General features: G+C 51.7%; 2 protein-coding genes across 4 annotated transcripts; one reads left to right on the forward strand and one right to left on the reverse strand.

Moving 5' to 3' along the window:
* Window positions 1–1,565: 1,565 nt before the first annotated feature.
* Window positions 1,566–13,935, reverse strand: DNAJC16 (DnaJ heat shock protein family (Hsp40) member C16). 3 transcript variants are annotated; one of them, XM_071766874.1, is made up of 14 exons: window positions 13,670–13,935; window positions 12,745–12,811; window positions 11,654–11,987; window positions 10,088–10,272; window positions 8,816–8,920; window positions 7,938–8,096; window positions 7,442–7,572; window positions 7,018–7,201; window positions 6,637–6,819; window positions 6,314–6,390; window positions 5,780–5,860; window positions 5,606–5,704; window positions 5,028–5,195; window positions 1,566–4,627 (listed from the first exon to the last, which is right to left on the reverse strand). In XM_071766874.1, exons 1-14 carry the CDS (start codon window positions 13,834–13,836, stop codon window positions 4,231–4,233), a joined length of 2,337 nt encoding a protein of 778 aa, XP_071622975.1. In that variant the 5' UTR covers window positions 13,837–13,935; the 3' UTR covers window positions 1,566–4,230. The 3 variants fall into 3 exon arrangements, with proteins under 3 accessions (XP_071622975.1, XP_071622974.1, XP_071622976.1); XM_071766873.1 differs by having other exon boundaries at window positions 5,028–5,198; window positions 13,670–13,892; XM_071766875.1 differs by lacking the exon at window positions 13,670–13,935 and adding an exon at window positions 13,424–13,627 and having other exon boundaries at window positions 5,028–5,198.
* Window positions 13,867–19,866, forward strand: CASP9 (caspase 9). Its single transcript, XM_071766878.1, has 10 exons — window positions 13,867–14,174; window positions 14,537–14,762; window positions 15,295–15,369; window positions 15,560–15,591; window positions 16,279–16,455; window positions 17,024–17,113; window positions 17,784–17,931; window positions 18,428–18,607; window positions 18,759–18,868; window positions 19,317–19,866. The coding sequence occupies exons 1-10, from the start codon at window positions 13,998–14,000 to the stop codon at window positions 19,407–19,409; spliced, it is 1,308 nt and encodes a 435-aa protein (XP_071622979.1). The 5' UTR covers window positions 13,867–13,997; the 3' UTR covers window positions 19,410–19,866.
* The last annotated feature ends 887 nt before the right edge of the window (window positions 19,867–20,753 follow it).

Here is a 20,753-nt window from a genome sequence, read left to right on the forward strand (position 1 = left end):
CTTTCTTCCTCCTTTCTTCCTCCTTTCTTCCTCCTTTCTTCCTCCTTTCTTCCTCCTTTCTTCCTCCTTTCTTCCTCCTTTCTTCCTCCTTTCTTCCTCCTTTCTTCCTCCTTTCTTCCTCTTTTCTTCCCTTTTTCTTCCCTTTTTCTTCCCTTTTTCTTCCCTTTTTCTTCCCTTTTTCTTCCCTTTTTCTTCCCTTTTTCTTCCCTTTTTCTTCCCTTTTTCTTCCCTTTTTCTTCCCTTTTTCTTCCCTTTTTCTTCCCTTTTTCTTCCCTTTTTCTTCCCTTTTTCTTCCCTTTTTCTTCCCTTTTTCTTCCCTTTTTCTTCCCTTTTTCTTCCCTTTTTCTTCCCTTTTTCTTCCCTTTTTCTTCCCTTTTTCTTCCCTTTTTCTTCCCTTTTTCTTCCCTTTTTCTTTCCTTCTTCCTGTCTTTTTCCTGTCTGTCTCCCTGTCAGAAGTGGGGACAATAGGGCAGTTAGGAGGCTCTTTTAAGAAACCATGTCCATTTTCACAGCTCTCACAGCTTGGGAATCACCAGAAAAAAGGAGTGTGTGGAGTAAGGAGGGACAAGTTGCCACTGGCAGTGACTTCAGAACTGGGAAACCTAAGAAGTCACTTCAAGAAGCATTTGGATGAGGCTCTCATGGTGTGATGAGGTACATGGTGTGATCCTGGGGGTGACCCTGCACAGGGACAGGAGCTGGACTTTGTAATCCTGATGGGTTCCTTGAATGCAGTGGATTCTATGAACTCAGCACCCATTTCTTAACCCTGGTCAAGGCTTCTGCTCCACAGTCTGCCCATGCCAGCAGAATTGCATCTCTGGTCCTCCCATTTTCCAAAGGACAGAAGAAGTAACCTGTACACAGGAGCCTCAGGTTTTCTCTTGGGGTGCAATCTGGGTTGCACGAACAGCAACAGGGTAAATGCAAAGGTGGGCTAAAAAAGTCACCTGGGGACAAAGATAATGAGTGCTGAGCTTGTTACACCCTTTGCCCTGTCCTGTTGCAGGTGGAAATTGCACCACCAAAGACCCCAATGAGTGTCTGACCTGGAGATGTAGAATAAGGACCTGGGAAGGAGCCTTGGGAGGGCTCCAGAGTTGCTCTCCATGCTGTAGGCAGGGTCATCAGTCATGGGGTGGGCACTGATGTGGCCTCCCTGTACTGAGCATGAGCCCTTGGTACTGGTGCATGTAGATGCTCCCACACAGGAGAGAGCCCTGGGGGAGATGATCTACCACAGGACCCTGTTCTCTGGTTCTATGATCCAGACCCTTCCCAGGACACCTGGGAGCAGGGATGCTCAGCTGCAGGCATGCACCCAGTGCTGCTTCCTTTCCTCACCGTGTTCCCGTTCTATGAGTCTAAGCTGGAGCAGGAAGACAGCAAATGTAGAGGATGGGAGGACAGCTGAAAGTGGCCAAGGGCTTTTGGGAGTGTTGGGGGATATTGCAATGAATCTCCTGTTGGGGAGAAGCAGATGTGTCCTGTGTCAGGAAGGGTCTTGAGTTCTCGAATTTTTGAGCAGGGAGGTGAGCAGGGCCCAGGGAAACACAAGAGGCACCTTGTCAGACAGTAAAATAGTTTATTTTGGTTGCGAGTCTGTTAATAGTCTTAAACCAAAATTACATCAGTGCCTGATCACAGTTACAAAAAGAAAAAAAGCAACAGAAATTGAACAAAACAAAGCAAAAAAACCACAAAAAAAACCAAACCAGAGGAAAAAAAAAAAAAAGACAACTTTCCCAAATAAGTTAGTTTCCCCTCCCCAGTATCAAAAGTGCAAAATCTGTACCTAGTTTTCAGTCCTACTTCTTAGGCTGTTACTGTCCTGGCTCCTGGCAGCATTGGGCATGGGGCAGAACTGGGGCAGCCCCCCCGGCCAAGCCCCTGCCCACCACAGGGGGGGTTGGATACAACCTTTCAACTGGGGGGGGGCTGTGTCAGCTTGTGAGTGCTCAGATGTCACCAGGACTGGATTGCCTCCATCTTTGGGTTAGGAACCACCAGGTGCAGCATGGCATAGCATGTGATGGGGGTGGAGGTTGGAAAATTACTTGGAGGGGGTGACTGCTGGGAGAGGGCAAGTGGACCTCAGGCTCTTCTACAAGGAAGCAAGCAGCCAGTGCTCCATGATGGACACCACAGTAAGCTCAACGAGGGGTTGAGAAGAGTTTGGCACTTGCTTCAGCCCATGAGAAATTATTTTTTTTTCCATAAAAGAACAACAGAAGCTGAGCCAGTGTGACCTGGGCAGAGCTACAGCTCCACAGGAACCATCCCAGCAAGGGTGGAATGCTCCAAGCCCTCATTAAACAAGACTCAGGCTAAAAGGGGAGGTTACCTGTGCTAAAATTAAAATTAAAGAAAGGATTCCAGCAGTTGTGCATCATACAACTGTGTTTGGAGTCTTGCTTACTTGGGAAGAGGAGGGGGCTGAATTCCCTTTCTGTGGCACAGCTAGGCACTTTTTTTAACTTGTCAAAGGTTGTCTTCTGGTTTCTGACTCACTTAAGAGACAGCAGAGACCCAAAGAATGGCATTTTTTGCATCTGCAAATATTTAAAAAGGTTATATGGAGCTTTCCACAGGGCTACAACCTTACTCTAACCACATCCCATACAGGAAAAGCAGAAGAGTGTGATGGTGCTTGCTCCAGCCAAAGGAAAATGAAGTCCAGCAATGCCAGGGCAAGGTGAAGACTTCTCCTTCCTCCTTTCCTTCCTCACTTCCTGCCCTCTGCTTCAGGGGCCTCCTTTGTGCAAGCTGTGGCCCAGAGTTCAATGAGCTCAATGTAAGTAACCTCACGTAGGGGCAGTCAGTAGCATCACAGCCTTTATTTGGAAGTAATTACAGAGGGTGCTGGAGATCCCTGTGGTGGTGGGACACCAGCCTGCTCCCAGGGCAGGGAGGGGAAGATGCAGCAAGCCAAGGGTTTGTGAGCAACTATGGCATGAAGGAAATAAATTGACCTGAGCATTCATGGATTTTTGGAGGGGGTGGGTGGCCAGCTTGGAGACTGGCAGAGTGGAGCACTGCTAGAGCAAAGCAGAAACCAACTGCTGTGCTTGGTGACCTCAATAGCTTCACACAGAGCTACAAGTTCAAAGAGGGGAAAAAAACAAGACCTCAATGCCAACCAAGAAAAGCCCAAGGCAGCAGCCTTTCAGTTGAGAAATAAAAGGTTGGTGGCAAGGAAGGAACAGGTGAGAGGCTGCAACCGAGTGCCTTCAGTCCCCCTACAAGACACACGTCAGCAGTGGTCTGATGACACAGCACTCCTGGGGCAACATTTCAAGAACATAATCGACAACAATTTGGACTTCTTGATACAAAGGAAGGTTGGTATGTACTACAGGTGTCAGGGTGTTGGAAAGGAGCCTGGACTGACCCCCTCCCTAGCAGCAAGGTAGAGGTTTTTTTAAACACATCTACTGGATCATGTACTGTAACACATGGACTGGCTCACGCCTACAATCTGAGGACACAAAATTATGGCTCTAGGAGACATCATCTAAACTTGACAGAAGCAGAAAGGCATCTGAAAAAAAAAATAATGTGACATTTAAATGGCTCAACACCTTTACAGTATTCATGGCCATGCAAAACCTCTTCTCCCTCCCTGGTTAGGGCTGAGCTGCTGGAGGTGCACGTAGAACAATGAGCGGTGCCTCCAGCCTGCACCACTGGGGAGTCCCAGCTCCAGGTTTGCTATGAGATGCTCCCAGCCCCTAATTCCAGATCACTTACCATTGGGAACACCAATAAATACAAATGCCTGATGGGAAGGCAGGGCCTGGGGGGGTCTGCAGGGTCTTGCCAGTGTTACACCATGCACACAGGGACAGGGAGACAGAACCTTGACCTGACCTGTGTCACCAGCCGAGTCACCATGGCAGAGAAGTCACAGGTTTGTCTTCAACAAGATGGAAGGTGAAGGTGTGACTCACTCATCTCAGGAAGGAGATGCAGCAGGACAAGAAGGGAAAAAAACAGACTTCTTGGCTTTTGGGTAGGACGGCATCCAAACGCACAGAGGAGTTGGTGGAGGGAATCTGGGCTGTGCTCCCAGGTGCTGGAGGTGGGGAGATATTTTCTAGTAGCCGGCCTGAGGAGAGTTCATCTAAAACCTAAGGTCCATTTGTCAATTCTTGGTTGTGTGTTCCTGGAAGAGATGTCCCTTGCCATCTTCATAAAAAGTTTTGTCTGTTAGAATCTCTTTAAAATCCCTCAGTCTAGCGAGGGCCATGAGGGGATATAGAACCTCTGTAAGGAACCCTCCAGGAGACGTTCCATCCAAAAGGACAATTTGTGTAATTTGTTTTTAATGGATCTAGATCCTGGGCTGGAGGAGGATTTCCCTCTGGCTTCTGTGTGTAGTGAGGAACTGTAATCCTCACCTGATCCCAGGGTTCCCCCCTCATCCCCTGATCTGTGAGGCTTGAAGAGGCAGAAGTATTTCTTGTGGCCGTTCAGAGCCAGGACATAGCCCGTGTAGTCACGCTCGAGGAAATGCTTGTCGTACTGGTTTGGGATGGGGGCTGCATCCTGTGCAAATTCTAACAGGTATTCCAGCCATTCCCGGTGCTTGTCCAGGCTGAGGAAGGAGAAATGGAGAGAGCTGCTCCTGGGAAAACAGCAGAGAAGAAGCTGGGTTAGAAGATTTCTGGAGTCAGGCTGTATTCCTACCAGACAGGTAAAGCATTTGTGCTGCATCACCACAGCTTCTTTTTAAACCTGGTTCAGCACAGGTGACAATGACCTCACATGCAGCACTGCTGTGCTCTCTATCCATTGAAATGTGGGTACAGGCAAAGTGGCTGCAGTGCCACTGTCACCATGCAGGGACAAAAAAGGCCACTCATTTGTTGGTGGCTTGTTGCCACTAATGAGTTCAGAGGCCACTTTCTTCACCAGAAATGTCCCCTCCTGGCAATCAAGCCAACACTGCTCCTAACTTGCCACCAGAGCAGAGCCACCAAAGTTGTTAAAACAGTAACAGAGCACTGGGAGAAGGCCCCACCTACCCTGTGAATGTGTAGACTTCCAGGGCAAACTTCTGGAGCAGAGCAGTTTTGGTGGAATTAGACAGGATCAAGACCACATTCATGTGCCCCGGCCTCAGGCGCACCAGGTTACTGTTGTAGTTGATGTCTGTTAGCTCAGTCACCTCCACAAAGCCCTTTTTGGGAATCCTGCTGCAACAAAATAGTGACACCATGAGAGGGGAATGAAGGGGCAGGAGGGACAGAGGATGGAAAAAACGTGAGCTTGTTCCTTGTACCCTCACACCAACCTGTTCCCTCTGCCCTGTAGCTGAAACCAGCTTAATGGGTGCAATGGCCAGACTTGTCTCTTCCTCAACAAGTCAGTCAGACCCTTCTCTTTCCCTGAGGATGTTGTCTGGGCCAGACTCAGTGGGTATCACTTAATAAGGAGGTTTGTGCACCCCTGTCCTGTCTGAACACCCTCTCACCCATGTCATCATGACTGCACCACCCCTGCTGTGTCTGCCCAGCTCAGCTGTTGCTCTGCTTTCTCTGCACAGATCCTCCCCAAGCAATAATTCAGCAGAAAATGTTTCAGGAGAAATTAAAGAGGGAACCTGTTATTCTCTCTGCTGAAGCTCGTGTCGTTCTTCTCAGTCTTTGCGGCAGTTTCTTCCTTCTCAGAGGGAGGAGAGTCCCTTGTGTCACTGGAATCACTGCAAAGGAAGATCATCTCGTGTGGGTTTGAAGTGCCAGAGGTGCATTGATTGGATCTTAGGACGTGCACTCACCTGAAAGCCTGAACAATAACAGTGCCAAAGAGAATGAAGAGGGCAGAGAACAGCAGAGAGAGCAGTGGCATCATTTCTCGCCTGAGGGGAAGAGTTGCAAAGGGCAATCAGGTCCCTGAGCTGCGCAGTTCCCACTCCAACCTCAGTTCCTGTCTACCTCAAGTAACACAGTGCAGCTCCCCCAGAAACTCAGCTCCTTTCCTGGACTCTTAAAAAGATTTTGAGCACTGTCTTGCTCCTGCCCAAAAGGAGAAGAAGAAAACAGGAGCCAGTTTAAAATAAGGTAACTGGGAAGTGCTGAACGACTGATGTGTGTTTTCAGGAGGGTAGAAGCCACGTTCAGACTTGTGGAGGCAGAAGCCTAACACCTCTGTGGAGTCAGCTCTCTTCACCTACACCTTCAGAGGATACAGGCACTGATGTGTTAGGGTATGCTCTGAATTCCTGTTCCCAACAACCTGGTTCTGTTGCGCATCTGAACAAGGTACCAGCAATCCCTCTCCCAGTCCAGACTTGTTAACACCCAGTTCCTACCAGTTACTGTGAAACAAACTGTCCCAGCAGTCTGAGATATAATCCAGTGTGGAGTAGAGCCATCGGATAAGGAACATCTGTTTAAAAAAAAAACCAAAACAATAAATTACAAACCCACTCTCCAGAGCCCTGGTAGGATTCCCACTCCTTAACCAGAACTCTGGGCTGAATCACTTTCAGAGCACACCACAAGGTTTCTCCCATCAGTGAGAGAACCTCTGAGAGTCTTGCCTTGATATATTAAATATACCTAATTTAAAAACTACCATAATGTCCCCACGGGTGATGTGGTTTTTAGGCAGCTGGAAGGGCCATGCACTTACGGGAGCGAGTTCATCGTTCAAGTCTGCCAGGACAGTTTCTGAAGAGAGAAGGCCAGGGTCTGTCCTCAGCTGGTCCAGGAGATCCAGGAGGATGAAGTTGTCCTCTTTGCTGCCTCTCCAGGGCTCCTCCAAGGTTTTATAGGCGATCTTCCCGGCGTTATTGCGTCTCTCCAAAATGACCACCTGGGCAAGCCAAGAACATGGCAGGTGTCAGAGAAGAGACAGATGTTAGGCTTCAAACCACTACCCAGAATTGGGTGTCAGATCAAGGCATAGCACCCTCCATAAAGCCATGCCAGTTAGAATGACAGATAAAAAGAAGAAAAGGACAGAAAGAAAAAAAAAAAAAAAAAAAAAAGAGAATAAAAAGGAAACCCTCACAGCTGACTTTCCCTGGTACTTCTCCTCATTCATCAGCAAGGAGTCAGCAAATTCCGGCTGCCGATCATTGTAGATGTGCACAAACTTCAACGTGTCCTTTGTGTTGGCCACAGCAAAACTCAGAAATGCCTCATAAGCCTCAGCAAACTTCTCACCTTCTCCAGTAAGCAGGACCACACAGTGCCTGGGCAACACAATGGGACAGAGGATTAGAGCCATTCTGGACTTGAGGGGGAACAACCATCCCCTTCTGCTGACCAGAATGATCCTGCTGAGCCAGAAACTTCTCAAACAGTGAAGATACCCTGCATGATCCGATGCAGATGTTTCCCTTCTCCATCAGAACTGAACCACAGTGGCTCTAGGAGCAGCCCCAGAGCCTCAGGAAACAAAAACAGGGGATATGCCACCCACAGAGCCTTACTTTCGCTGGCGGTGAGACTTCTTCACGGGACAGAGCTCCTGGAACAGCCTCTGGTTGGTGAGTCTGGTGGCCATGAGGAACTTATTCTGGGAAAGGAAGTCATCAATGAGCTGCTTCTTCATATCTCGTGCCTGGTGAAGACACAGAAAGCAGAGGTCAGAACTGAGCAGGGTGAGAAGAGTAAAGATGTTGCCAATGTTTTTGTCTGGAGTCTGCCTGCCAGTCACCGTGATCCTTGCTGAAATCACCCAAGGTGTTTTGAGGCCCTGAGGCTGAGAAACTACATGCAGTCAACCTTTTCAAATGGTCAGATGAGCCTACTGAGCTTCCTCCCTCCATACAGCTGCTCTCTGCCTCCACCGAAACCCAGGTTTCTGCTGAGAACGAATGCTCAATTACTCTGAAATGCTCTACTGACCAACCCCTCAGCACCATCTGGGTCTGAAAACCTCCAACATCCCCCCCAGAAGCTCCCAGAGAGGGGTCCAAGCAATACCTGCACCACGTCAGCAGGCTTGTCGATGTTTTCCTTGAAGATCATCATGGTGGGAGTGTAGACATTGATGTTGTACTGACGGGACAGCTCTTCAGTGCCTCGGAGCCCCACGTAGACGTAGCCAAAGGACAGGTAATCCCGGTAGGCAAAGGCGGTCAGCTGGGGGGGAAGAGAGCACCAGAGTGTGCTTATGTTAGACAGCAAACCACATGTTCTCCCCCAAGTGCTGGTGGTGGCTTTTTATAGGTATTTTAGAAAAATCAGACATGCTGAAAAAATTCCTCATTATCATGAAAGGTTGGTACACCTCCAAAACCCCACCCAGACCTTCTCATTCATGGAGAAGTCATTGCCCTCTCCAGGTGCCTGAAAGGAGGTTGGAATGAGGTAGGGTTGGTTTCTTCTTCCATTTAACAGGAGATAGAACAAGAGGAAATGCCCTCAAGTTGCACCAGGAGAGGTTTAGATTGGATATTGGGAACAATCTTTATACTGGAAGAGTGGTCAGGCCCTGGCACTGGCTGCCCAGGGCAGGGGTGGAGTCACCATCCCTGGAGATGTTCAAAAAACATGTAGGAGTTCCTGTAGGATGTTCAAAAAAGTGTAGGTGTGGCACTGAGGAACATGGTTTAGTTGGCACGGTGGTGCTGGGTTGATGGTTGGACTTGATGACCTTAGAGGTCTTTTCCAACCTTTATGATTCTATGGCATGACAGAGAAACCAGCTCCTGGTGCAGCTGGTCACTTGGCTATGCCATATTCAACCAGCACAAATCCACCAGTGAAGACTATTGAGAGGTCTAAGCCCATCCCTGCTCACTGTAGTATGACACTTGCTGTTGGAATGGTTGGATTTATTGGGAGAGAAATGATGTTACCTTGTACAGTAATGGCACGACTGGCATGTGGTCAAACAGAAGGACATGGGGCTTGTTTTCCTTCTTCCAGTTGGAGAGAAAGTGGATGTAGTTTTTATCAGTGATCTGCAAAGGAAACCAGCACATGAGTTTAAGCTCAGAGCTGCTAGACACACACACAGTGCTGCAGGATGAGGTGTCCCAGTGAGAACCCACTCTGGAAATGCTGTCCAAGTGTTACAGAGAGTAGACTGTGGGTTTGTCTCTCCAACAATGCCTGACCTGGGCTGCTCTGATGCAGGAGATGAGCTGAAACTATCAGCCTTAACCCCCACCTTAACCCCCTTTAGTTATTGCACCCTCTGTGGATGCTGTTTCAGGCCAATGCTGATGCCTTCTCCTAACTGTTCATCAGAGTCATATCCTCTCTCAACAATGGGAAGCCAGGGGTTAACAGGCTCCTGCCAGCTCCATCAAACCTGCTCTGGTTCAGCTTTGCTATCTCTTTGACCTAAGGAAGGAGATAAAGAGGGAGCTCACAGCTCCTTTAGGGGACCCCAGAGAGAGGAGCAGCCTGCTGGCCCCGGTTCTGAGGAATGCCTGGCTGCAGGAGGTGAAACAGCTTTTTTGGGGACAGGAGACCCTGCTTTGGGGATGAGAACACAAATACCTAGCAAGTCAGGAGCCTGCTGGGAAGGGTGGCCCAAGCTGAAGACCCTAAGGCAGAATTTTTTTTATCTAGCAGGAGGTTTTACCTATAACTGGCTTGTGCTGCCAGCTCGTTTCCAAGGTCAGAATTGAAACGGGACAGAATAAACAACGGGGTCTCCCTGTGGGTGTTTTAGATACTGCCTGCCAATTAGTGCACAGTCCAAAAGTGAAGGGCCTTGAATGAAACCTCAGGAAAGGAGAACAGAAGTGACATCCAGGGAGCAGGCAGGGCAGGATCACAAGTTCCTAACCTAGAGGCAGCTTTTGTACAGTGCTGGCAGCACAGTGTTACCACGGGAAGAGTTGCTGGTGTAACCATGTGGTAACGCTGCCAGCCCCTTTGGAAGGAGGGGAGTTAGGGAGCAGGTGATCACTGCCACCAGCTCCAGGGGTTGAAGCTGCAATTCAAGCTCTCCAGACACCTCATTTCACTATCCGGAATTAGAGGGGTTGGTGGCCCAGAACAGGTCAGATCAGGTCAGGTCAGATCAGATCAGATCAGATCAGGGGCTGAATTAAAAGAGACCGAAACCACTCACAAGAGCGAAGCTGCAGACAGGCAGGAGCAGCACTGGAACCCACCTTATCCACCAGATTCCCTGGCAGGAGGTTCTCCACAAACTGCCGCAGGTTTTCCCGGATTACAGCGTTGTGGAAGAAGGTTATCTTCCCGTTGAGGAGCCCCAGCAGGGAGGGAGTGCTGTGTGCCCCCAGGTGATGGGCCAGGCGCCTCTCGTACCCAGCATGGACGACGCCGATCCCCACTCCTGGAGAAAGGAGAACGGGGTTGGGGATGGCAGACACCAGCAGCACCCCAAGACTCCTGTCAGAAAATGGGAGGGTGCAGACCTCATCCCTCACCCAGCACCCTGTGGGGGCTGTCCCTAAGAGCTCTGTCCTTTTCTCCTCCTGCAGTCCCTGTGTTTCAAACTCATGGTTTTATTTAGGGGGAGAGAGAACACACTGTCCTCTCCTCTTGAGACATTTCCTCTTTTCTTGAGGGTGCTGAGCCCCTGTCCCAGGTTGCCCAGAGAAGCTGTGGCTGCCCCATCCCTGGCAGTGTTCAAGGTCAGGTTGGATGGGGCTTGGAGCAACCTGGACTGGTGGGAGGTGTCCCTGCCCATGGCAGAGTGGGACTGGATGAGCTTTAAGGTCCCTTCCAACCCAAGCCAGTGTGGGATTGTGTGATGTTGACAACTTTGTGGGCTAAATCCCTGAGGAAACTATCTACTATCAGCAAGTTTGCTGATGACACAAAGCTGGGAGGACTGGCTGACACCCCAGAAGGCTGTGCTGCCATTCAGAGGGACTGGACAGGCTGGAGAGTTGGGCAGGGAGAAATTTAATGTATTACAACAAGGACAAGTGTAGTTTTACATCTGAGAAAGAACAACCCCAGGTATAGGCTGGGGACTGAGCTGTTGGAGAGCAGCACAGGTGAAAAGGACCTGGGGGTGCTGGTGGATGGAAGGATGCCCATGAGCCAACAATGTGTCCTGGTGGCCAAGAAGGCCAATGGCACATGGGGGGCATTAGAAGGAGTGTGGCTAGTAGGTTGAGAGAGGTTCTCCTCCTCTACTCTGCCCTGGTGAGGCCACATCTGGAATATTGTGCCCAGTTCTGGGCCCCTCAGTTCCAGAAGGACAGGGCACTGCTGGAGAGAGTCCAGAGCAGAGGCACCAAGGTGATGGAGGGAGTGGAACATCTCCTGGTGAGGAAAGGCTGAGGGAGCTGGAGCTCTTCTTGGAGGAGACTGAGGGGTGAGCTCAGCAATGGGGATAAATATGTAAGAGGTGAGTGCCAGGAGAATGGAGTAAAGCTTTTCTCAGGGGTGACAAACAATAAGACAAGGGGCAATGGTTATAAACTGGAGCATAGGTGGCTCTGTATAAATATTAGGAATCATTTTTTCACTATGTGGGTGGCAGAGCCCTGGCCCAGGCTGCCCAGGGAGGTTGTGGAGTCTCCCTGGAGACATTCAGAACCCACAGGATGTGTTCCTGTGTGACTGCTGTGGGTGACCCTGCTCTGGCAGGGGGGTTGGACTCAGTGATCTTTTGAGGTCCTTTCCAACCTTTAACTTTCTGTGACTCTATGAAACTAAGTGTTTAAACTCAGTCCTCCCCAGCTGAAGGGCCTCATCCTTACCCAGTGCCTCCAATTCCTGAGCAACTTCCTTCCACACTGGCTCGATGTGGATGCAGCTGAAACACCAGTCAGAGGTGACTTTGATGAGGTAAGGCTTCTTGTAGCTCTCGGGCAGGATTTCATTGATGTAGTGGGAAAAATGGAGCAGGTATTTATCATCAGAGTTGTCCCGCCTCTCAGAGTTGAAGGGGAAATGGAAGAAGGACTCATCAAAGTAGAAACCTTCATGGAAATGGTGGAACTGGTGGTGCTGGTGCTGGGAATAGCCCTGGCTACTTTCCCCAGCATCTCCATAGCGATCAAAGTTTGCCCTTTTTTCCTCATTGGAGAGAATCTGGGAGGCAGAGGGTAGAAAAAAAAACACAGCCTGAAGGAACTGCCCTGATGATGATCTCCCTCAGGAAACAACTACAGCAGGGACAGGGATGGACTACAAGGGAGAAATGCTCTGGGAAAGGGAACTGTCCCATGGCCTCCAGGCTGGCTGGGGTGAAAAAAGGCAAATCCTAAATGAGCAGAGCCCATAGCTCTGGAGTGCAGCACACATTTCTGACCCCAATCCCCCCCCTCAGCCTGGGCAGCAATTTCTGGGAGCATCCAGGGTTTCTCAGCACACTGGAAAGTGCCAGAACTTTTATGAAGCAGCCAAACACCCCTCCCTAGGGATGTTTTCCAGCTGGGAGATGAGGATTTACTGCATTTCCTGGGGCTTGGCTGACTGGGAAGGATTGGGTCAGCTGCTGATAACTGGGGCAGCTGATTTTGAGAGCTGAGCAGGAGAGATGTGCAAATAGCCACCTAGGAGAAGAGTAATTGGGAGCAACTCAAGCCCTGTGGTGGTTAATGCTGCTTCTGTCACCTCCTGAACACTTCTGTGTAGGTATGACCTGGACAAGACAGCCACCCAGCTGCATGGGGCTCAGGGAACACAGCCCCTCCCTCCTCTGAGGCTTTTTAGTCAGAACAGAGCACACCTGTAGGTAAATATCTGTGACAGAGGCCATGCTGGTGTCACCCAGCAGCCAGTTATGGAAAAATGAGGTCACTTAACTCCTCATGACAGCAGGAGTTGAGAAAGAAAAGCACATTACCTCGTAGGCCTTGCTGATCTGGATGAATCTGTCTTCTGCTCCTGGGTCTTTGTTTTTGTCAGGGTGCCTATGAGGCAGAACCAGAAGAAAAAGGGGTCAGCAGTTCCCTGGGGGTAGGGGGGGGGGGGGGGAGGGGCAGAGTGGAGCTATCAGCCTCCCTTAAGAGCCAAGAGGGATGGGGACAGTCCTGCAGCCACATCCCTTGGAGCTGAGATCAGGTTTAACAGCCCCTGCCCAAACCCCATCCCAAAACTGCATCTGCACCTGCAGACCTGTCCCTCCTTCCCATCCCATCCCACCTGATCCATTGCCAACAGCCTCACCACGGGGTGAGGGAGTACATAACCTCCTACCTGCTGGAGGGAACCATCCCTCAGCTCCTTCCCTACATATCTACCGGGGTCTTCCAATACCTCCAGTTGCAGCCCCGGGGGGGGTCTCAGGCTCTAACAGCTCAGGGTGAGGCTGTTTTCTGAGGCAACACCTCCAGCCTGCTCCACAGCCCAGCAAGGGGCACAAGACTGATGGATCCAATCCAGCTGAGGGGCTGGGTTGCCCTCAGACATCACTGAAACCCAACTGATGCCCTCAGACATCACTGAAACCCAACTGAAACCTGGATGCTGGTGCATTAAAGTCTCCCCGTTGAGTCAGGGAGATCTTTTCTTCTCTCCCCCACCTGTACCCGGACGGGAGGGTTTGACAGCATGGATTCCAGCGGGAAGGCAGCTGCTGAGTATCCTGAGCCAGGAGAAGACCCAGTGCCCAGCTCTAGCTGCCTGATGAGCCTGGTCTGGCAGGGACCAGCAAGTAAGGTAGTCAATGCCACCACGCAGCAGCGGTCCCCTGCGTCCCCGTGGCGATGTGTCCGCTCCCCCCGTCCCGGTGCCGGGGGAGGGGGGACGCTCAGAGGTCAGGCACGTACCATTCCCGGGCGAGCTGCTTGTAGGCCTTCTTGATGTCGGCCTGGCTGGAGCTCCGGCCCACCCCCAGGACGCGGTACGGATCGAAATCCCCCACCGCCGCCTGCGCTCCCAGGACGCTCAGCAGCAGCACGGCGGCCCAGGCCAGCCCCGCCCGGCCTAATTCCATAGTTCCCGCGGTAGGGACGCGGGGAGCGAAGCTGCGGGTCCGGCCACGGGCCAGGGCCGCATTGGGGCCGCCCTCACCCACCCCGCCCCGCCGTCACCATGGAGACAGGGAGGGAATCACTTCCGGCTAGCGAGAGGAGCGGCTAGAGCGGCGCCGTCACCATGGAGACCGCGCCCCGCTTCCGGTCCGCCGGAGGAGTGTCAGCCATGGAGGAGGCGCAGCGCAGGGCTCTGCGGAGGGGGCGGCCACGGGTGGTGGCGGAGCTGCGGGTGGAGCCGCTTTGGGGGCTGCTGGAGGAGAGAGGGCTCTTCACCCGGTCCATGATCGAGGACTTGCAGGTGGGGCCTTCTCAGCCTGGGGGTGGGCACGCTGTCCCCTCCCGTCTCGTGACAGGCCCGACGGACACCTCCCCATCCCCGTGTGACAGCCCTGGGTGGGGGGGGGGGGTGGCGACAGCGTCCTCTGAGGCTGGAGGGAAGGTCCTGTGACCCCTCACCGCGGTGACAGGCCCGAGAGATGCTCCCATGTGCTCTCACGGCCCCATGGAGGGCCCGATTCCCCCTCAGACGCGGTGAGAGGTCCAAGTAAGGGCCTTATGTCCTCTGTGACAGGCCTGGGGGCTGGCCCCCGTGTCCCCTCAGCCCTGCGGACAGGCCCCTGGGAGTGAAGACTCTTTGTCCTGAGCTTTCCTCCCCTGCAGAGTGCTGGGAGCCGAGCAGAACAAGCCAGGCAGCTGCTCATCGACCTGGAGACTCGAGGGAAGCAAGCATTTCCCCTCTTCCTCTCCATCCTGCGGGACACAGAGCAGTGCAACCTCGCTGATGTCCTGCTGGAGGCATCTGAGCACCCACCGGCTGTGGCCCCATCACGGCTGCAGGATCTGAAGCCTCTCCAGCTGGAGCTGCCTGGAGAAAAGCACAAAAAAGGCAAGTGTCAAGGAGACAGGTTTGGGGTTTTTTTTGGTGTGGGGGGTACGCAGCAGTAAGGAGGGCAGTAGGGATCCCTCTGGATGTAGGTACTAGGCTGTCACATCCTGATTTTTATTATCCTGGAGTCACTTGTAAAGATGGCTGCATAGAGCTCTTTGTGAATGCCATTCCCCCTCATCTCATCCCTCCAGGCCCTTGTCCCAAGTCCCTCCCCAGCTTTCCTGGAGCCCCTTCAGGCACTGGAAGGTGCTCCAAGGTCTCCCCATTGCAGCCTTCTCTTCTCCAGCCTGAACACCCCCAACTCTCTCAGCCTGGCTCCAGAGCAGAGCTGCTCCAGCCTTCCCAGCAGCTTCAGGGCCTCCTCTGCACTGGCTCCAACAGCTCCGTGCCCTTCTGCTGCTGGGGACCCCAGAGCTGGACCCAGATTTACCCCAGGGGGTTGTGTCCAGTGTTGGACAGGGTCATTGCAACAGGGTTGGTTACACAGAGCATGAAAGGGATGAAATCTGACTTCCCTGTGTCCTCACAGCTCTGAACTCCCTTGAACGTTTGTCCATCCCAGTCCAAGCTGAGAGTGACAGACCTCAGACAGTGCCCTCCCGGGGTAAGCCATGTCCCAGGCTCTTCCAGAGGGACTGGAGTGCCAAATGCTCCTTCCAGCATGTGGTGGGGTGGGAAGAGGGACTTCAGAGTTGTCACTGCCACATCACAGGTGACAGGGCTGATGTCAGAAGGATGGGGTGTAAAATCCTGTGGAGTGTGGTGAGCTAAATATCCTGTGTTGTCTGTTGTAGGTTTGGCTGCTGACAGGAGGAGCCACGATCTGGTCAGTGTTTGGTTACACCAAAAGTTTTGCCTATTTAGCAAGAGTTGCTGGTTATTTCCCAGGGCATCAAGGAGTGTGTTGTCTGCAGAGTGGTGTTCAAGCATTGTCATTGTAGGATCACAGAATCCGCAGTGGTTTGGGTTGGGAGGGACCTTAAAACTCATCCAGTTCCACCCTTCTGCATGAGCAGGAACATCTCCCACCAGTCCAGGGTGCTCCAAGCCCCATCCAACCTTCAACACTGCCAGGGATGGGGCAGCCACAGCTTCTCTGGGAAACCTGGGCAACCAGGGGTTCAGCATCCTCACCCCAAAGAATTTCTTTCCAATGTCCCAATCCCCCCTCTCCCAGTTCCAAGCCATTCCTCCTCATCCCATCCCTCCAGGCCCTTGTCCCAAGTCCCTCCCCAGCTTTCCTGGAGCCCCTTCAGGCACTGGAAGGTGCTCCAAGGTCTCCCCATTGCAGCCTTCTCTTCTCCAGCCTCAACACCCCCAACTCTCTCAGCCTGGCTCCAGAGCAGAGCTGCTCCAGCCCTCCCAGCAGCTCCAGGGCCTCCTCTGCACTGGCTCCAGCAGCTCCGTGTCCTTCTGCTGCTGGGGACCCCAGAGCTGGACACACCTTTACCCCAGGGGGGTCTCCCCAGGGGAACAACCCCCTCCCTTATCTCATGGCCCCTGTGCCCCTCAGGTGTACGAGGTGCGAGGTGACCCCTGTGGATACTGCCTGATCCTCAACAATGTCACCTTCAGCCAGGGCTCAGGCCTCACCACTCGGAAGGGCTCTGATGTGGATTGCCAGAAGCTGGAGAAGCGTTTCAAGGCTTTGTGCTTCCAGGTCCTGACCCGATGGGATCTGACAGCTCAGGTGAGGCTGGGCTGCCTCCAGGTACTGTGAGGGACAAGAGATGATCTCAGCACCTCCCCCAGGCTCAGCAGCACCCTGGAAGCCCCAGCCTGTGCTGCACAGAGAAACAATCAACCTCTTCCATGATTTATTTCATGCCACGATTGTGGAATCAGGAAGGGCCAGGCGTGTTTTCACTGTATCACCAGAACTTTCATTCCTGCTCGTGGGTTTTTTTCAGGGAAATTTGAGGGAATTGTGTCTCTGGGGGAGCCCTGGCAGCCTTGTGGTTGGGTGCAGTGGGGCTGGGATGTGCCCAGCTGTCCCTGTGGGGTGATCCTGGTTGTCCTTCTGGGATTATCCTGGCTTTTACTGGAAGCATGGCAGGGAGCTCCATTGTCTGCATAAAATAAGGTTCTCCTCCCTGCCTGTCCATGGGGTGGGTGTTATTCCTCTTCTGCTGGACTGAAAGCAGCCAAGAGATCAATGGGATCCTTCTGAGCCATGGTAGTGATAAGAGCAGGGCCCAGAAGTTATCTGGGGCTGAGGAATGATTTGAAAGACTCTTCCCATGATATTTTCCATCTAGGAAATTGTTTTGGAGCTGCAGGAGCTGGCACAGCGGGACCACAGTGCCTTGGACTGCTGTGTGGTGGTCATCCTCTCCCATGGGTGTCAGGTGGGTTCATCACACCTCCCCCTTGGCTCATTAGAAGGGGGCAATGCCGTGTGGGTGGGAGGGAAGAGGCCTGGCATGATGGACTGACCCCGTGGCTGTCATGGATCTGGTGCCCATGATGGATCTGGTGGCTGTGATGGATCTGGTGGCCATTCCACCATCTGCAAAGAGTTTCAGTCTTGTATCTGGGTTAAAGAAAACAGGAGTTACTCCAGTGTAGCCTGATGCAGTGTTGCCAGTGGACAAGTCTCCATTTGGGAAGCTGGGGTGTATGAAACAATGGGCAGAGAGCAAAGAGAGGTGGAGCAGACCCTTGCACCGAGGCCATGTGTCCTTCTTGTCTCTTCTGCTCTTGCTGGGCCACGCTGTTTTTTTCAAGTCAGAGGCCCTGAAGGACAAGGAGAGGAATCATCAGGAAAAGGGTGTGTGCCTGCTTTCCCAGAAGAACCTGGTCACTGGTGGAGGTGGATGACAGGAGTTGGATCATTGGGTTTCAGTGTGTTCCCAGCACCTTCTGGGCGCCTCCTTGCATTTGGGCAGAGGCAGCTGGAGGTGACATTTGTTCTTGAGGCTACAGAGAAGCAGAAAAGAAAGGACCTGATGGAAAATGGGCTCCTTCAGAGCCAGCCTCACCTTCTCCATGACTAGCTCCTGGATTTTCCTCTTGCAGACCAGCCACATTCAGTTCCCTGGAGGCATTTACGGAACGGATGGAAAACCCATTCCAATCGAAAAGATTGTGAACTATTTCAATGGGTCCCAGTGCCCGAGTTTGAGAGGAAAACCCAAACTCTTCTTCATCCAGGCCTGTGGTGGAGGTGACTCTTTGTTTTAGCTCCCAAAACAGCTCAGACATTGTATGTAAGGAGGCTTCAGAGACATGATCAGATGTGGGCTTCCTGTTTTGTTCATCGCCTGTTTCTCCATCTGTCTTCTTACTCTTGGCCATAATTTTCTGCCTGCTGGCAGGGGTTAAGTCTGAGGGCTCAGGTGTGAGCCTCTGGCAGGAGGGCAATGCTGATTTGGGTGTACTGGAGTGTTTTTACTGCCCAGTAGGGATGTGGGATTAAAGGAGGGAATTAACAGTGTGTGCTGATTGGCTGCTCCAGGGCTTGGGCCACGAGGATGCGGGGGAATCATGGATCAGGGCTCCACTCAGCTGAAAGGCTGAAGCTTTGTCTCATTGGAGGGCTTTTATCTTATTATATTTTTAATTATTTTAATTCTATTTTTTCATCTTTTCTCACCAGAGGATGTGTGATAATGCAGGGGTAAGCTGGATTTCAGGGGCTCTCTTCTTGCTGTTTTTTGCAGAGGAAAGAGACCGAGGCTTTGTAGTGGATTGTGATTCACCTCCAGACAAAGCTCCTGGAGGTTCCTTGGAGTCAGATGCGACTCCTTTTCAGGCTCCTCCAGGGAACATGGATGAGCTGGATGCTGTAGCCAGTTTGCCCACCCCCAGTGACATCTTGGTTTCCTACTCAACTTTTCCAGGTGAGACAACCAGTGCCAGTCCTTTACTGGGAACAGCCCAAGTCAGTGGAGTGAGGGGCAACTTGGGATGACACCAAGGGAGAAGCAGTAACTGGGGGAGACCAGAACTGGAGATGCTTTAGCTGTGATGTCTTTCTTCTTTTCTCTGAAGGCTTTGTCTCCTGGAGGGAGGTCTCGAGTGGCTCATGGTACGTGGAGACACTGGACAGTGTGCTGGAGCAATATGCTTGTTCAGAAGACCTGCTGAACATGTTACTGAGGGTAACTGTCTCCTTTTTTTCTGCTTTTTGTAGTCATAATGAAGGAAGCAGGCAGAGCTGCAGTCAGGACGTGGACACTAGACTGTAATGAGGATATTGAGCCTTCAGTTTATGAATTGGCTGTGGAGAAAATTGAGAAATTTTACCTCATCAAGATGTCTCTAACAAGTACTACTCCTGACAACACAGGGTGTAGTATTTTCCATGGAAATTGTTAAAACAATTGTCTTTAGACCAAAGCACATCCCTTCACATCCTCAAAATTCCAAGCTGACAGGACTTGGGGCACCATTGCAAGCATGCCACTGTGTTTTGGTGTCTCATTTTAAGAGCTCTGCCTGCTCTCCTGGCCCACAGTCCCATTCCCTGTCCTTGCTACCTTGCTCCCCACAAGTGGCTGGTTTTTGGGAAAGCATCCTGCTCCTCAGCTTCTCTCCCTCTTTTCTCAGGTGGCACACATTGTCTCTGCCAAGGGCACATTCAAACAGATCCCAGGCTGCTTCAATTTTCTCCGGAAAAAATTCTTCTTCATGTCCAAATGATGTGCAGGCTCCTTGGTCTCCACCTAGAGGGACAGTGAGGTCCTCACAGCCAGGTGACACCTGCACCCAGGTGACACACAGGACTCTGTGTGATGCTCCTGGTGGCCTCTGTCTTTCTGTCTTATCAAGATGTTTTGTCTTGAGAAACGTGAGCTGTGAACTTGGGTAAGGTGGAGATGGGTGCTGTGCCCCTGGGGAACCTCAGGGATGGTGAAGGAAGCCCCTTGGCACATGCCCACTGGGGCCTCCATGCTGATGGAAGCATCTCTAGATTGTCACTCCATGGCTCTGCTTGGCCTCCAAAAATCATCTTCAGGTGACTGCCATGTTTTGTGCCCTTCGCTGATAAGGACATTGGGATAATGAGCTGATGGATGCCAGGTCCGGCCCTGAAGTGGAACAGAATGATTTTTTGCAAATTATATTTTTTGTTTTTAATAAAATGTCTTGAAAATAACTTTTGCATTATATTCCCTTGTCCATTCTATCTCCCGATGGCCCTCGTAGCATCTCCCCAAAGCTTCTCTGAAATAGGAGGAGCAAGGAAAACCTTACGTGAGGAATATTTTTAGCTGCCTGCTGTCACTGGTGGTGTTTCCAACCTTGGGAATGCTCCTGTGCTGGCTGAGCACCAGCCCTGGGGACAGGGGAGTTATATCAGGAAAGCCATGTGGACTCCTTGGAATCTCAGAGCTGAGCACCAGGTGGGTGCTGGGGAAGGAGGAGGATGCTGATGGGTGCCTGGTACCACTGTCAGGAGGGGCAGGGGGCTCAGGTGGCTGCTGAGGGTTTGGGGGGCTGTGCCAGGGCAGGAGGGGGGAGAACTGGGCATGTGGGTGGGTGGGGGGGCTATGGGAAACAACTCAGAGGTGGCATTTCTCCTGAAGGTACTTGGAGTTGTGAAATGTTGCAACAAATTCATGTCCTACTGCCCTCTAGAACTCAGCCAAACCAGAGCAGAGGTATCAAACATAAAAGTTTTTTAACCAAATTTCTCAGGAACTAATGTGGATGGAAACTGGAGTAACAATTGTGGTTTTTTGGGTTTTTTTATGACACCATGGGCTACAAGGTGTAAAGTTGAGGTGAGAAATGCTAAGATTTGAACCTGCTGTGGGAAGTTCTAATGAAGATAGAGTCCTCTAGATGTAGCAGGCAGTAACACAGGTCAGGTTTTAGCAATCAAGGGTGATTAAGCTTTAATAAAGCAGGGGCCAGGTTTGAGAGTCTATGTGTCACTGGTGTAGACCTTCCCTGCTGGACCTCAAAGCACACTACCTCCTGCAGGTTATAGTGTCCCTACAGACCCTCAACCTACACTGTCACCCAGACACCCCCCTGTTC

This window comes from Heliangelus exortis, chromosome 23, assembly GCF_036169615.1.
Source record: "Heliangelus exortis chromosome 23, bHelExo1.hap1, whole genome shotgun sequence".
In the NCBI taxonomy this organism is placed as follows: Eukaryota; Metazoa; Chordata; class Aves; order Apodiformes; family Trochilidae; genus Heliangelus; species Heliangelus exortis.